Source organism: Chrysochloris asiatica, unplaced genomic scaffold (genome assembly GCF_000296735.1).
Source record: "Chrysochloris asiatica unplaced genomic scaffold, ChrAsi1.0 scaffold00135, whole genome shotgun sequence".
Classification (NCBI taxonomy): domain Eukaryota; kingdom Metazoa; phylum Chordata; class Mammalia; order Afrosoricida; family Chrysochloridae; genus Chrysochloris; species Chrysochloris asiatica.
The window spans coordinates 5,732,952-5,745,877 of record NW_006408653.1 but is presented as its reverse complement, the minus strand read 5'-3'; the positions used below and the strand labels follow the sequence as shown (position 1 = coordinate 5,745,877).

Below are 12,926 nucleotides of genomic sequence, written 5' to 3'. Positions count from 1 at the left end.
CCCAAACACCAGCCACATGTTGAAATCTAAGTCCCTCTAGTGGGCAACAGTTGTTCAAATTACACATGTTATAAAGCCATGGGTAATTTGAATAACTGGTAAAGCAATACTGGTGATTAGTGGTTTTGGATTCATTTCCATCTACTTAAACAGAAAGTCCTGGTGTGGCGCTGTGGGTTAATGCGCCAGACTGCAAAGCTGTTTGAACTACAAGGTTGGCAGTTCAAGCTCACCAGCTACTCCTTGGAAACCCTATACAGGGTCGCTATGGGTTGGAATCAACTAGACAGCACTTGACAACAACAACAACAAACTGAAAGAGCTGACATTAATGTCACTCACAGAAGATCCACTTTTTATTTTAAGATGTACAAAAATATTCATAGAGTACTAGTATGGCACTGTAGGATAAAGCACTGGACTACTAACTACAAGGTTGGTGGCTCAAACCTACCAATTGCTTCTTGGAAACTGTCTTCAGTGTCACTATGAATCAGAACTGACTCCACTGCACCTAACAACCACACAACAAGATAACATTTGGAGCTACTGGGTGGTGCAAACCACTAACTGATAGTGCTCCACTAATCATACTAACCGATATGGTGCTGTAGGATAAGCACTGGACTACAAAGTCAGTTTTAACCTCAAGGTCAGCAGTTCACTAGCTGTTCCTCAGAAATCCTATACAGGGTTGCTATGAGTCAGAACCAACTCAACAGCACTTAACACCAATGAAAATACAACTATTTCCTGAGTGAACACTGTGTCCAGGCCCTGGAGAGGGTGTCTGTCTACTGAGTACCTTGTGTACCTGGCACAATTTTATAAGAATTACCCAACTGTTATTGCCCCACCCTCCTACACAGACTCAGACAGCATAGCCTGGCAGAGCCACCAGGGAACGTTTTCTCCCAGAAGACACCAGCGAGCAGAGGACAGTGTGAGTCCCATCAAGAGGCCAGAATGGAAGGGCAGAGTGACATGGTGCTGGTCCCCAGCACCACGCAGCACCACAGGAGTCTGTGGTGGTTCAGTGCGGAGTTTGTCCAAAGGCTGACAGGGTTTGGGCAGTTTGCATTCTGCAGGACACAAGCAAGTATGGCCATTTTTGTAGATTCAGAAAAGGGGTAATGGTCAAAAGATTGAGAAAGTTTTGAGCTGTATTTTTGTAGTGACAGCTGGCTAGTAGGTAAAAAATATTTCAGTAGATCCAAATGATGTGTTTTCTGAGGCTAAAAGAACTCTGAAACTTCTTCTGTTCAGCTAAGACAGGAATCCCTTAATGTTGTTATTATCTACTGTCAAGTGAGCCCGAAACCATGGTGAACCCACAAGTACAACAGAACAAAATGCTGCCTGGTCCCACACCATCCCCATGATTGGTTGGGGTTGGGCTGTTGTGACCTGTAGGGTTTTCATTGACTGATTTTCAGAAGTTGACTGCTGGGCCTTTTTCCCTTATCCTTCTTAGTCTGAAAGTTCTGCTGAAAGCTGCTCAGCATCATAGCAACATGTAAACATCCACTGACAGATAGGAGACACATTGGCTGGTTTTTTGTATGGGATAGAATGCTACCAAATCCATGAACAGTCCTTACGTATTCTTCTAGCAAATTGTACCCATTGTCATTTGGTACAATAGCCAGGGAGACAAAAAACAAAGACAGCTGCTGAGGAATTTCTGATGCACTAGTGTATGTGTGTCCACATGGAAATCTAAGACTGAATGTATGAATGTGTATCTTAAAAAGTATGACACTGACTTTTCTGTAATTATGCCATCACAGATTTTATAGGACTACACTTTCTTTAAGGAGCTCTGGTAGCGTAGTGGTTATGAATTGGGCCGTGAACCTGAAGGTCAGCAGTTCGAAACTACCAGCTGTTCCACAGGAGAAAGATGAGGCTTTCTGCTCCCATAAAGATTTACAGCCTTGGAAACCCTGTGCAGGGTTGCTATGAGTTGGTTCCGACTCCATGGTACAAAACCACCACCACCACACTTTCTTTGGACTTGACATGCCCAGTTCGATACTGCAAAGGGCTCTGTGTACTTTAAAAACCCCAACTGTTGAATTCATAAGCCTGGGTTGGGTCTTAGTAGATTCTAAAGGGGATCCCCATTTGGTTGTCACAACCTTCCATAGGTGGCTGAAGCAGCTGGAAGTTGTGAATGGCTATGTAGAGATCCATGTCCTTCATTGCCTGCTGTGGTGTCCACAGAACTTCCCTGACTGATTCCCCGCAGCAGATCTCTGTTCTTCACTGCCTTCCTCTGCAGCTGATTTCACCATCACTTCACAGCCGGCTGGTTGCAATTCTCCTCCTTCTCTACAGATGTTTAAGAAGCAGGAATCAAAAGGCAGAAGGAGGAGCGAATGGATTGGTGAAAATGAAGAGAGGAGAAGGATAAAGCCAGGAATGAGCTGAAGATTTCCTGAAATGTCAAGTCAGAGGGCCTTTTAAACTGTGTTTGGAACTGTTAGATCAGGAAGAGAAGATGAGTAGCTGCTTTCTAGCTTGTGGGTTCGCTGTGGGGACCAAATGAGGCCGTGTCATTAAAACTCCAGTGTCCTTCTAAACTCTGGACCCAGTGGCCTCTGACAACTCATCTTCTCTAACGGCACATCGGACCTTCATGCCTCTGTGTCTTTGTACCTGCTGTTCCTGCAGCCTGGGACACTCTTCTTCTCCACCTGGAAACTTCTTATCTTAAGACCCAGAGCACATGTTACCCTGTCTTTGAAGAGTCAGTGATAGTATTCTGTGTTCCTATTGGATTTGTCACACTGTGTCATGGCTATCTGTTTCCACATCTGCCTCCTCCAGCTAGACCTCCTTAGTCTTACCAGTATCTTCCTTAGGATGGGGGTGCTCAGGAAATAGCTATTTGAATGAAATGAGAAAAGATGTAAAATACATACAGAAACAAACAAGTGTCCAAATGCCCACATTGGAACAATGTGAGATAGAAAATGATGCAGGTAGAATGATTTCTTAGAGATTTAGGAAAGAACTTTATTTTATTGTACAAAGAGTAACCATTGATGTTTACAAGTTTGAAACATGTATTGGGAAAGATACTTTGTTTTTAGGAAAGGGAGTGGGTGAAGCTGGCCCCACAACATAGCTTAACTTCCTGAAGGATCTCCAAGAACATCACTTAGCTGCACAATTATGCCTAGCTGCCCTTCCCCGACAATCTGTCTGTTAGTCTCCGCCTCAGTTAGACTTCTTTATGAGCAGTGAGACACATGACTTCTGTTTTCTTGAATTTTAAAGTTTTCTTGAGTTCCATGGGAGAGGCTCCTTCCAGGTGTTATTTGTTGATCAACTCCTCCAAACTCATGGAATTCAGTCAGACTTTTATGTCCAGTGAAAATTTAAAGTAGAATCAATTCCTAGGAATCCCAAGACTAACAAAATTCAAACTAAATCAAGAAACAAATTCTAAAACTGTAAAACTCCCCAAGTGAAGTCTGCAGACTATGAAGCCATTATTTCTCAGCTTCAAGCCCAACCCTTCTAGTTTTGGCTTTGTGGTGTGGGGCCTGTGGAGTCTGCAAGTCACTAGTCTCCTTTGTTAGCCACTCCCTGTCAAGCTCTGCCAGTAGGGCACACTGGAGGGTTGCTGTCCCTTGGCAACTGGCCTTCGCCCTGATAGTGAGAGTTGGTTTGCCATTTTCCCAACACTCCACTCACCAGCCTCCTGGGGCCTCTTCAGAGACATCCTCAGCAGCTGGAGCGCCCCCTCCTCATAGTTCTGCATCCAGCTCCAGGACCCCTCCACAGAGCTCCTGAAGCCCTGTACCAGCTAGCACCCCTCCTCAGAGGGTGACTCCCAGCTACTAGGGGCAACCTCCAAGCTTTTGAGTTCTGATTTTTCCAATCTCTTCTCTTTGTTTCCTCAGTTCTTGAGGTGGTAGCTGTGTCTTGCAGTTAAAATCATCATGATACCCCAATATTACCTCTTTTGTCTCTTTTGAATTCTCTGATAGCTGGATAGCAATTCTTGCTATTAAATTCTCACTGCTAAAATAAATGACATGATGTTTTTCTTGTGATTGGACCCTGACTAATAGGGAATAATTCTGAAAATAAATAAATCTCAAAGAGAAATAAGTAGAAACACAGAACAGAAAAGATATAACTGGAAAGAAATACCTGACAATAAGCAACTCTGAAAATAACTCAAATACTAAATATTTCCAATCTTACGAGAGATTTTTCTGAAAGTTTATACGATATACAGCTCAAAAGCAAAACAACTCTGCAATAATTAAAGATAAAATGATGAAAAACTAAAGTGAACATAAATAGAAAATTGTTATAAAAATAAGCAACTCAGAATCTAAAGTAACTGAAAATAAAAATGAACACAAATAACTCTAAAACTAATTCTAAAACTAACTCAAAAGAAAGAAACACTCCTAAAAAATAATTTAAAACATTTTACTCTGAAAATAAATAACTCTAAAATTAAATAGAGCCCTGGTATGGTGCTGTAGGATAAGCACTGGACTGCTAACCACGAGGTCGGCTGTTCAAATCTACCAGCCGCTCTTGGGAACCCTATACAGGGTCGTTGTGAGTTGGAACTGACTCAGTGGCACACAACAACAAAATTAAATAATTTTTAAAATTCCAGTCAGTTTTTAATAGTTAGGTAAGTAACTGCAAAAATAAATAACTCAAAATAAACAAATCTGGCAACTAAAAATAGAATAATTCTGAAAATAAGTAACTCAGTTATTCATGATTGTAAAAATAATGAAAAATGATTCTAAAGCTGATTCATTTGAAAATACATAATTCTTAAAACAAAAGAACTACAAATGAGTTGTAAATGAATAACTCGAACTAAATAATCTTGAAAAGAAAATAGGTGAAAGCAGGATCTTTAAAACTATAAAATTAACTAGAAAACAAACTAAAATTAAGTACAAATTAATTGAAAATTAACTAATAAGTTGTCATGTGGTGCTACAGGATAAAGCACAGAGCTGCGAGATCGGTTTGAACCACAAGGTCGGCTGTTCAAACTCACTAGTAGCTCCTCAGAAACCCTATATGGGGTCGCTATGAATCAGAGCAAACTAGATACACTTAACAACAACAACAACATCTAATGAAGCTACAAATAAAAAAGTAAGTAACTGAAGTAATTCCAATATATTTTGAGAAGTAATAAATTGAAAGGAATTTCAGAAATTAATTTGGAAAGCAATGCTCTGAAGAGAAACCATAATGGCCCTAAGTAACTGAAACTCTGCATCAGAGGTCATAGAAGAACACAGCACCTGTCTGTTTCAGTGGGCTCCGGCTCCTCTGAGGCTTGGGCTAAGGCGTTCTCAACTGCACTCAAGGAGAAAACTTGGCAATGTTGGAAGACTTTTGGGTTGTCACAACACGAGGTGGTGGGGGTAGTGTTACTGGCATCTAGTGGGTAGAGACCAGGGATACTGCTAAACATTTACAATACACACAACAGTCTTACAACAAAGATGTATCCAGCCCCAAATGCTGAATTATGAAATAAATGTACCAGCACTGAGCAGCCCTGGGTCAAGCCATCTGCAGGTGTTCAGGGCCACTCTGCCACCTCAGCAGGTAGGGCTGGGAGGAGTGAGCTCAGCCAGAGGTGGGTGCTACACCTGGAGGTTCCTCAGACTCCTAGTTGGCAGACCTGGGCGCCCCTCCCAGGGTGGCCAACCCATAAGCATGGGACCCTTTGCTGCTTTCTGCTTAAGGGTGGGAGGTGGGCTCTGCACCCACTGCAACCTCTTCCCCAATAAAGATGGCTCTGGAGTGGCTCCAGAGAGTCAACTGCCCACTGACAGGTGATAACTCGGGGGTTTCTGTGGAAGGAGTGTCTGTCCTTGGGGAAGAGGTCCTCAGGCATCCTTCGGGATGAGCAGACCAGTGGACATCCCTGCACCCTCCTCAGCTCTGTTTGCTGCCCTGAAGAAAGATCCCAAGAAGAAAATCAGAGAAGCAATAGGAAACAAATTCACTTTCTTCCCTCTTTCACACTCACCTTTCTTTCTCTACAAGCTCGTCTTTTTCTCCCTGTTTGCTTTCCCCTGTCTCCAGAAAAGATTTGGAGGAACAGGTTTCATAGCTGTCGTCCAACAGGAAAAGTCCTGAGAGCTAAAAGGGGTAGAAGGGGACAGTGATGAGTATTCCTACTTGTGCAAGGCCCACAAGGAGGGGTCAGCAAGTTTGATGTCTACTCAGCTCCTGCCAGGACCACTCAGGCTCTCAGCAGGAGCCCCCTCATCATGATCCCAAACCCACACATAGCTATGGAAATGGATGATGAGGGGACCACTGGGCTGGAGGCTCTAGCTCCACTTTGAAGATCCAGTGGCCTCAGTTTCCTGGGTTGTGACAGGTCCTTACGTAGGGAAGAGGGCAGGGGTCAAGGAAGAGGCAGCAGGAGGAGTTCAGGAATAGGAATGAGAGGTTATGAAGGCGCTAAGCAGGAAGTAAATTACACTCAGAGCGCTGCTGTCTTTTTCCAGAGTTTCTGCACCTTCACACTCTTCAACGGTTTCCATGGCGATAAGCTCCCGGTTGGAGCTGCCTGAGGAAAGAATGGGAAGAATTTGAGCCTCTGTGGGGATGCAAATGGGCAGAGGGGTCCCTGTTGTCAGTGGCTGCAGACAGTGGACAGTGTCTGTCCTCAGGGGCTGCTTCTATCCCCACCTGGAGCTCCTCTCTCCCCTGACCTCACACTGCACCTGGGCTGTGCAGGAGAGGGGCTGTGATCTCTAGGTAGGCCCTTTTCTAACTCTGAAATTCTGTAACTGTGATGTAGAAGAAATACCCAGAGTGTTCCCTCCCTAGTCCACACCTCTGTCTTCATGCTCTCGTGAAAACCATCATTGTTCTAGTGAACACTGGTGTCCTCCTGTCTTCCCTCCTGACCCTTACCCTCCTCCCTTTCCTGACCCCTTTTCTCCCTCCAAATTATTTTCTATTTTCTGTTTCCTTACAGTCAAATCCTATTGCTCTTTTATATAGCAAAATCAGAGAAACAAGAGAGAATCTCCTGCCTCCTTTTCAAGGTCACATCTATAAATCATCTATTATATGCTCAGGGGTGTGGTAGGCACAACACAATAAGGACTTGCTCAAGACTGTGGTGGGTCAGGAGCTGAGTCAGGGCCAGGACCTGGGTCTCTTGACTCCTACACAATATTCCCTCCCCTCATCCAAGCCCTTTTAGCTATAGCTCCCTGGACTGCTCCTTTTGCTCTATGTCATTTCTATGCTTAATCCCTTCCCTCTGGATTCACTGGCCAACTATACCATTGTAGAGGTGGCAGCATTCAACAGACCTCAGAATGGGTGCAGAGTCTGGCAGATCACAGCCCTGTGACTCAATGAGAGACCCACTGCCCTGTGGGACGAGCAAGGGCTTTGGAGTCAGACCTGACTGTGACTCTGACTTGCCACTCATGAGTTGTGTGATCATGGCTAAGTCACTTTATCTCTCTATGGCTAAGTCTCCCCATCTCTATGATGAGGATTGTTGTTGCTGTTGTTGTTAAGTGCCGTTGAGTTGGTTCTGATGCATAGCGACCCTGTATAGGGTTTCCGAGGAGCATCTAGTGAGCTTGAACCACCAACATTGTGGTTCAAACAGACTTTGCAGTCCAGCAAATTAACCCACAGTGGAGGATAATAATATCTATTTTGCCTGAGCATCAATATCTATTTTGAATGATAAAGATAATATCTCTTTTGCAGGGTTAGTGTGAGAATAGGCACCCTGGTGGCACAGTGGTTAAAATGCTTGACTGCTAACCTAAAGGAAAGGTTGATCGTTTGAATTTACCAGCAGATCCTCAGGAGAAAGATGTAGCAGTCTGTTCTCATAAAGATTTACAGCCTTGGAAACTATGGGAGAAGTTCTACTGAGTTAGAATTGGCCCTGGAGGCCAAGATGGCCAAACTTCATCTCTCATACTTCAGACATAGTGTCAGGAGGGACCAGTCACTGGAGAAGGATATCATGTTTGGTAAGGTGGAGGGTCAGAGAAAAAGAGGAAGACTCTCAACGAGATGGATTGGCCAGGTGGCAGCATCAATGGACTCAAGCGTGGCAACAGCAGTGAAGTTGGCCCAGGATCAGACAGTGTTTCATTCTGCTGTGCATAACGTCACTATGGGTCGGTACCAACTTGATGGCACTTAACAACAACAACAACAACAACAGCTGTGAGTTCTGTTTTTGGGTTTTGTGTGAGGATTAACAAAAATGTTTATAAAGTGTCTGGCCCATTCAGTAACTATTGTTATTGCTATGATTTTGTTAACAGTAATTACATTAGTAATACACAGAGGGTCTCAGAACAGCTCCACAAGCTTTATGTGTGCTATTATTACTCACATGTGGGAGAGGTGTGACTGCCATTGTCTTCCTCCTCATAAGCACCTGAAGAGGTAACAGAGCATAAATGTATAGATGATGTTATAGAGAAACACAGAGTTAACACATACACACAGGAAACCAGGAGTCAAACTAAATACTCGGGCTACTTGTGTTAACGAAGTGATAGTTGCATTCTGGGAAAGTGAATAGTATGAAAGTCCCCCACCCATGTCCAGCAGTGTGGTAAGGTAATGAAAGTCTGAGTATATGGGGCACTCCCGTTCAGGTACTAGAATAAACAGCAAAAGAAGGACCAGATGAATGGGAAAGCTGGGCCATGAAAACTCGTGTCCAGAAGAACCAGAGAGTGTTTTGTGTCCCCTCAGCAGATGATCTTTATAATTCAGCTCACACAAAGCCTAAGTGGTTTAGGGAATTTAGTTTTAGCATTTAGTGCTTGAAATTCTAGGGTTTTTATTCTGTTTTAGCAAACAATAAAATTGAGTTAACAAATGAACTCATTAATGAGTTCAATTTATCCCAATCTAAACACACACTTTTGGTAAATTGCAAATTTTGAAAACAATGTCATAACAAGATCCTTTTTCCTTTCTCCTCTCTAAATTTGGATTTTCCTTTCATATCCACTAGATGGTGGAATGGAACCGCTGTAGATATGAGTGCCTGGTAGCCTTCACCCATAGGTTTATAGGCAAAGGATAGCTTTGTTTTCCTTCAATTAGATTCTTCTCTTTTCCTTACAATTACACGTTACTTTTTTTTTTTTAACTGTCAATGTTTAACTTTAATAGATCTATAACTTCAACAGATTTCATAATTTAAGTGGCCAGGTACATAATTTTCAAAGTAAAAAGATCATCTTTACCAGTGCTAAAGTTGCCCTTATTCCAATTAAAGCCATTTCACAATGTTCCACAGTGTAGGATAATTAGTTTGTACTTGAAACAAAATTTTTATTTTAAAAGAGCTCTTGCATGCTAAGAGATGACAACTTAGTGCAGGTCAGCATACTTTTCTGTTAAGGTCCAGATAAACATTTGACTTTGCTGGCTATATAACACAATCTCTGTAGCATATATATATAGATTTATCATTTCAAAACATAAAAACCTATACAAAAATAGCCCAAAGGCTTAAGTTTGCTGACTTACACATACCGTACTCATTTCCAATGCTACCACTTGCATGTGTGGCAAAAACCTTGATGGCTTTCACAGATTATTTTAATAACCTAATCACTTCATGAAACTATGTATTAAGCTTTAGATCACAAGTTTGCTTTTCCAATATTCTCAGTATTCCATTCCCCTCCACCTGAAACCAACTTATTTCAAACACTTGTCAAATAACCTCCAAACTTGTGTAACTTGAAAATAAGATTTTTATAGTGCGAGAACGTGGTAAAGCTAAGCAAAAAGAAACTGAACTGTTTTCTGGAAAGTGTCACTTGTATTTATCCCAATAACAAAACCACAGAATTCACTGTACAATGTTGATAAATTACTACAACCTGGAAACTGACCATAGTTGTATTACTGTTAGAATATCCTGCAAAGCATACTACTAATAAAATTTTCTGGGCTTTCTGCAATTAATTTATAGATCTGGCTTAAAGTGTTCAGACTAATGAAATGTGTATTTACGTGTTAATCTCAGAACTATAAAATTTAGGTTACAATTTATTTTCTAAGTGCAACACAAGAAGAACTGCATGTACCTGGATGCCCTAAAAGGTCACTAATACACATGACATTCTTAACCTTTAAACTCAATACCAGTTGGGCTCTAGCTGCTTTTTTTCCCAGTATTTTCTTTTCTCTTTTAATACCTATTGGTTCCTTTCAGTGTTCTTAAAAAAACAAAAACAAACAAAAATCCAATTTACAGTTATTTAGGGTTTGTATGCAGCTCCCCCAAACCATTCAGAGTAAACTTCTATTGGTGGAGTCATCTCTAGGCATTAGAAAAATAAATCAGAATAGAATATTAATGTCCTTCCACTCCAAACCCATATCAAAAGCCCAAGTGTATTTATAACCCAGAAAATCATGTGTCCTGTTTCCAGTTTCAAAATAAAACAGCTATATGTATAGTAGTACCCAATGACGTTTAAAATCTTAAAAGAAGTCTCAAAGAATTTATCTAATAAATACATCCTCAATTATTTCAATGCAAGCTGAAATACCTTAATTAAAATCTCAGCTGTTGTTTCTATTTGAAAAGTGTCAAGAAATAAGTTTACTGAAATACTCCATCATACACTTTAGGATCTGTGTCTTATTAGAGTTTCAAGTATTTATACCTGTTGTCAGTAACAAGTGGCACAGTACGATTAGCTTTCATGCTCAAAACCTGATTTGCTAAAGACTTACCAATTGCTTGTGTCAATGTCTACCCTTAACATTCATTGCATTAAGAATTTAACATTTGTAACTTAACACTCAAGACACAAATCCTTTCCAAATGTAATTCAACAACCTGTTTTAATAATCTCTATAAGGGAAAAAACTTAAATGTACAATGAATTACTTTGAATGCACACACAGGTTAGAAAATAGGAAAACACAGTAAATAGGATCCTATTTGTTTTTTTCTAACTCCTAAAAAGTAAGCATGAAAATAACTTTTATTTTTAGTTATTACTCACCAATAAGAGAAAGCTAGGTTCACAGTTTTAGCTCTGGACAAAATGAACTAAGAGGCAAATTTACATCCATTAGATACAACTAATGGACCAAGTTTTTAAAGTTTGGGCTATCTTGAAAGTTTGCAGCATACTCGAAATTGCTTGCTGTGTTCCCTTGTGACAGACTGCCAGCAAGCAGAATCATGTGCAGTGTTTTTATTTAATAGCAAGTGTTTTCCACAGCATTGCTTGAAATCAAGTGATTTATAGCTACTGCCATATGTTCAGAAATGAATTACTCACATTTAAACTATGAATTAGGAATACATATGTTGCTTTCTCAAAAGGAGTTAATAGTCCTTATGGATTAATTAATACTTGCCTCTGGGTAGATTTGTTTGTAAATATATAAACCTATATTAAACATTAGCACCAGTTCAGGAAATGCTCAGCTTTATAAGATTCAAAACACCAGCACAAGTTTTATCCACCACTAAACAATAATGATCTCTTCCCTAAATCATCAGACTAGTGATTAGGTGAATAAATCTAATCCAAATAAATAATTCTTATAGTGTATAATATTATAAATAGGACGGGCTTTCAGAAAGTTCTTAAAAAATGTAATGGATCCACTAAATTTCTGAATCCCTCCCCCCATGTATGGGAGAACCAATCAATTAAACAGACATTATCAAATATAAGATAATCCCTATTTTTAAAACCAGACATTACCAAACATAGGTAAGATTACTAAAAATTATTGAGTGATTAAAGACCTTTGAAATGAAATAAAATTCCTTTCATGTTTATCAATAAATGTGGCAGGAAAAAAAATCCTAGAAAACCTGTTTATTGATCAGTCTCTCCAATTATATTTTAATAAGTGGTGATGCTCCCATTCAAGGAATCCATTATTAACCTAATTTTGTAATGGTGGAAGAGGAAAAGGGTAACTTGCCGCCTTTCCCGTGGTGATCGCCTTTCTGGTCGTCTATCTATTATTTTCCCTTCTCCCTAAAGTTGTTGATCAGGTCTTCTTCCAACATTAATAGCAATTTATTAATAACCAAAATTAATAGCAATATAGAAAATTCAGAAACAGTAAGATTTTTGGTTTATATTTCATGGATAGTGCTGCTGTTCCAACCTTATCAGGTAAAGCTGTTTGCTTTCCAAATTCCAAAAATTAAAATACTCCCCATCCCCTTATCTACTAACCAGTGTCCTTTGGTTTCTTTGGAATAAGGAAGGATTAAAGGATTGTTTATACAAATACAATTTTGAGTTTGGGACCTTTCAAATACACAAATCATAGTGAAGGGGCAGACATTTATTTTACAGGAATAATTTAAATAGTATGCATTAGCCATATTAACCTATTCCACCCACACTGATGGAAGGGGGAAAAAAAATCAAAAAAACCCACAACCATGTAACTACTTCACTTACAGGATTTGTCTTTCAACAATAAGCTTACACAACTTTCACCAGTAATGTGTCTAGTTTGGTTTTTAAAATGGGCAAGTTGTATAGTTGAAATTGTGAATCAAGTATAATTTGAACCTAATGAACCATGCATAACTGCAGGAGCAAGGGTTAATAAAACAATGTGCTTTTGATTTGTTCAAGTACTGGTATTTTTGTATATAAAGATGTAGCATATATAACAGCTACCATGAGAATTGAAAATATTTCTCCCCCAAATGAAAATATTAAAACTAAGTTAAAATACATAGTTAGTATTCCACACAACATAAAATTTGACAAATCAAGTTTACATGTCCCAGCTGACCATGTGTGAAAATGCAAAGCAGGTATTAAAACCAATACTATGTCCAATATTTAAAACCACTTTGTAATTGGGGGGAACATCTAAATCCTTAATTAAAAAAA

General features: G+C 40.0%; 1 protein-coding gene and 1 pseudogene across 1 annotated transcript in view; both read right to left on the bottom strand.

Moving 5' to 3' along the window:
* Nucleotides 1-5,897: 5,897 nt before the first annotated feature.
* MCF2L2 (MCF.2 cell line derived transforming sequence-like 2) overlaps nucleotides 5,898-12,926 on the bottom strand; it is a 302,889-nt gene continuing 295,860 nt past the window's right edge. The window contains exons 28-30 of the mRNA XM_006869837.1: nucleotides 6,501-6,589; nucleotides 6,041-6,153; nucleotides 5,898-5,964 (exon numbers count right to left, since the gene is read on the bottom strand). Coding sequence (XP_006869899.1) covers nucleotides 5,898-5,964; nucleotides 6,041-6,153; nucleotides 6,501-6,589 — 269 coding nt within the window. The remainder of the gene's footprint in view (nucleotides 5,965-6,040; nucleotides 6,154-6,500; nucleotides 6,590-12,926) is intronic.
* The window catches only part of LOC102838257, a 4,227-nt pseudogene continuing 1,533 nt past the window's right edge, over nucleotides 10,233-12,926 (bottom strand).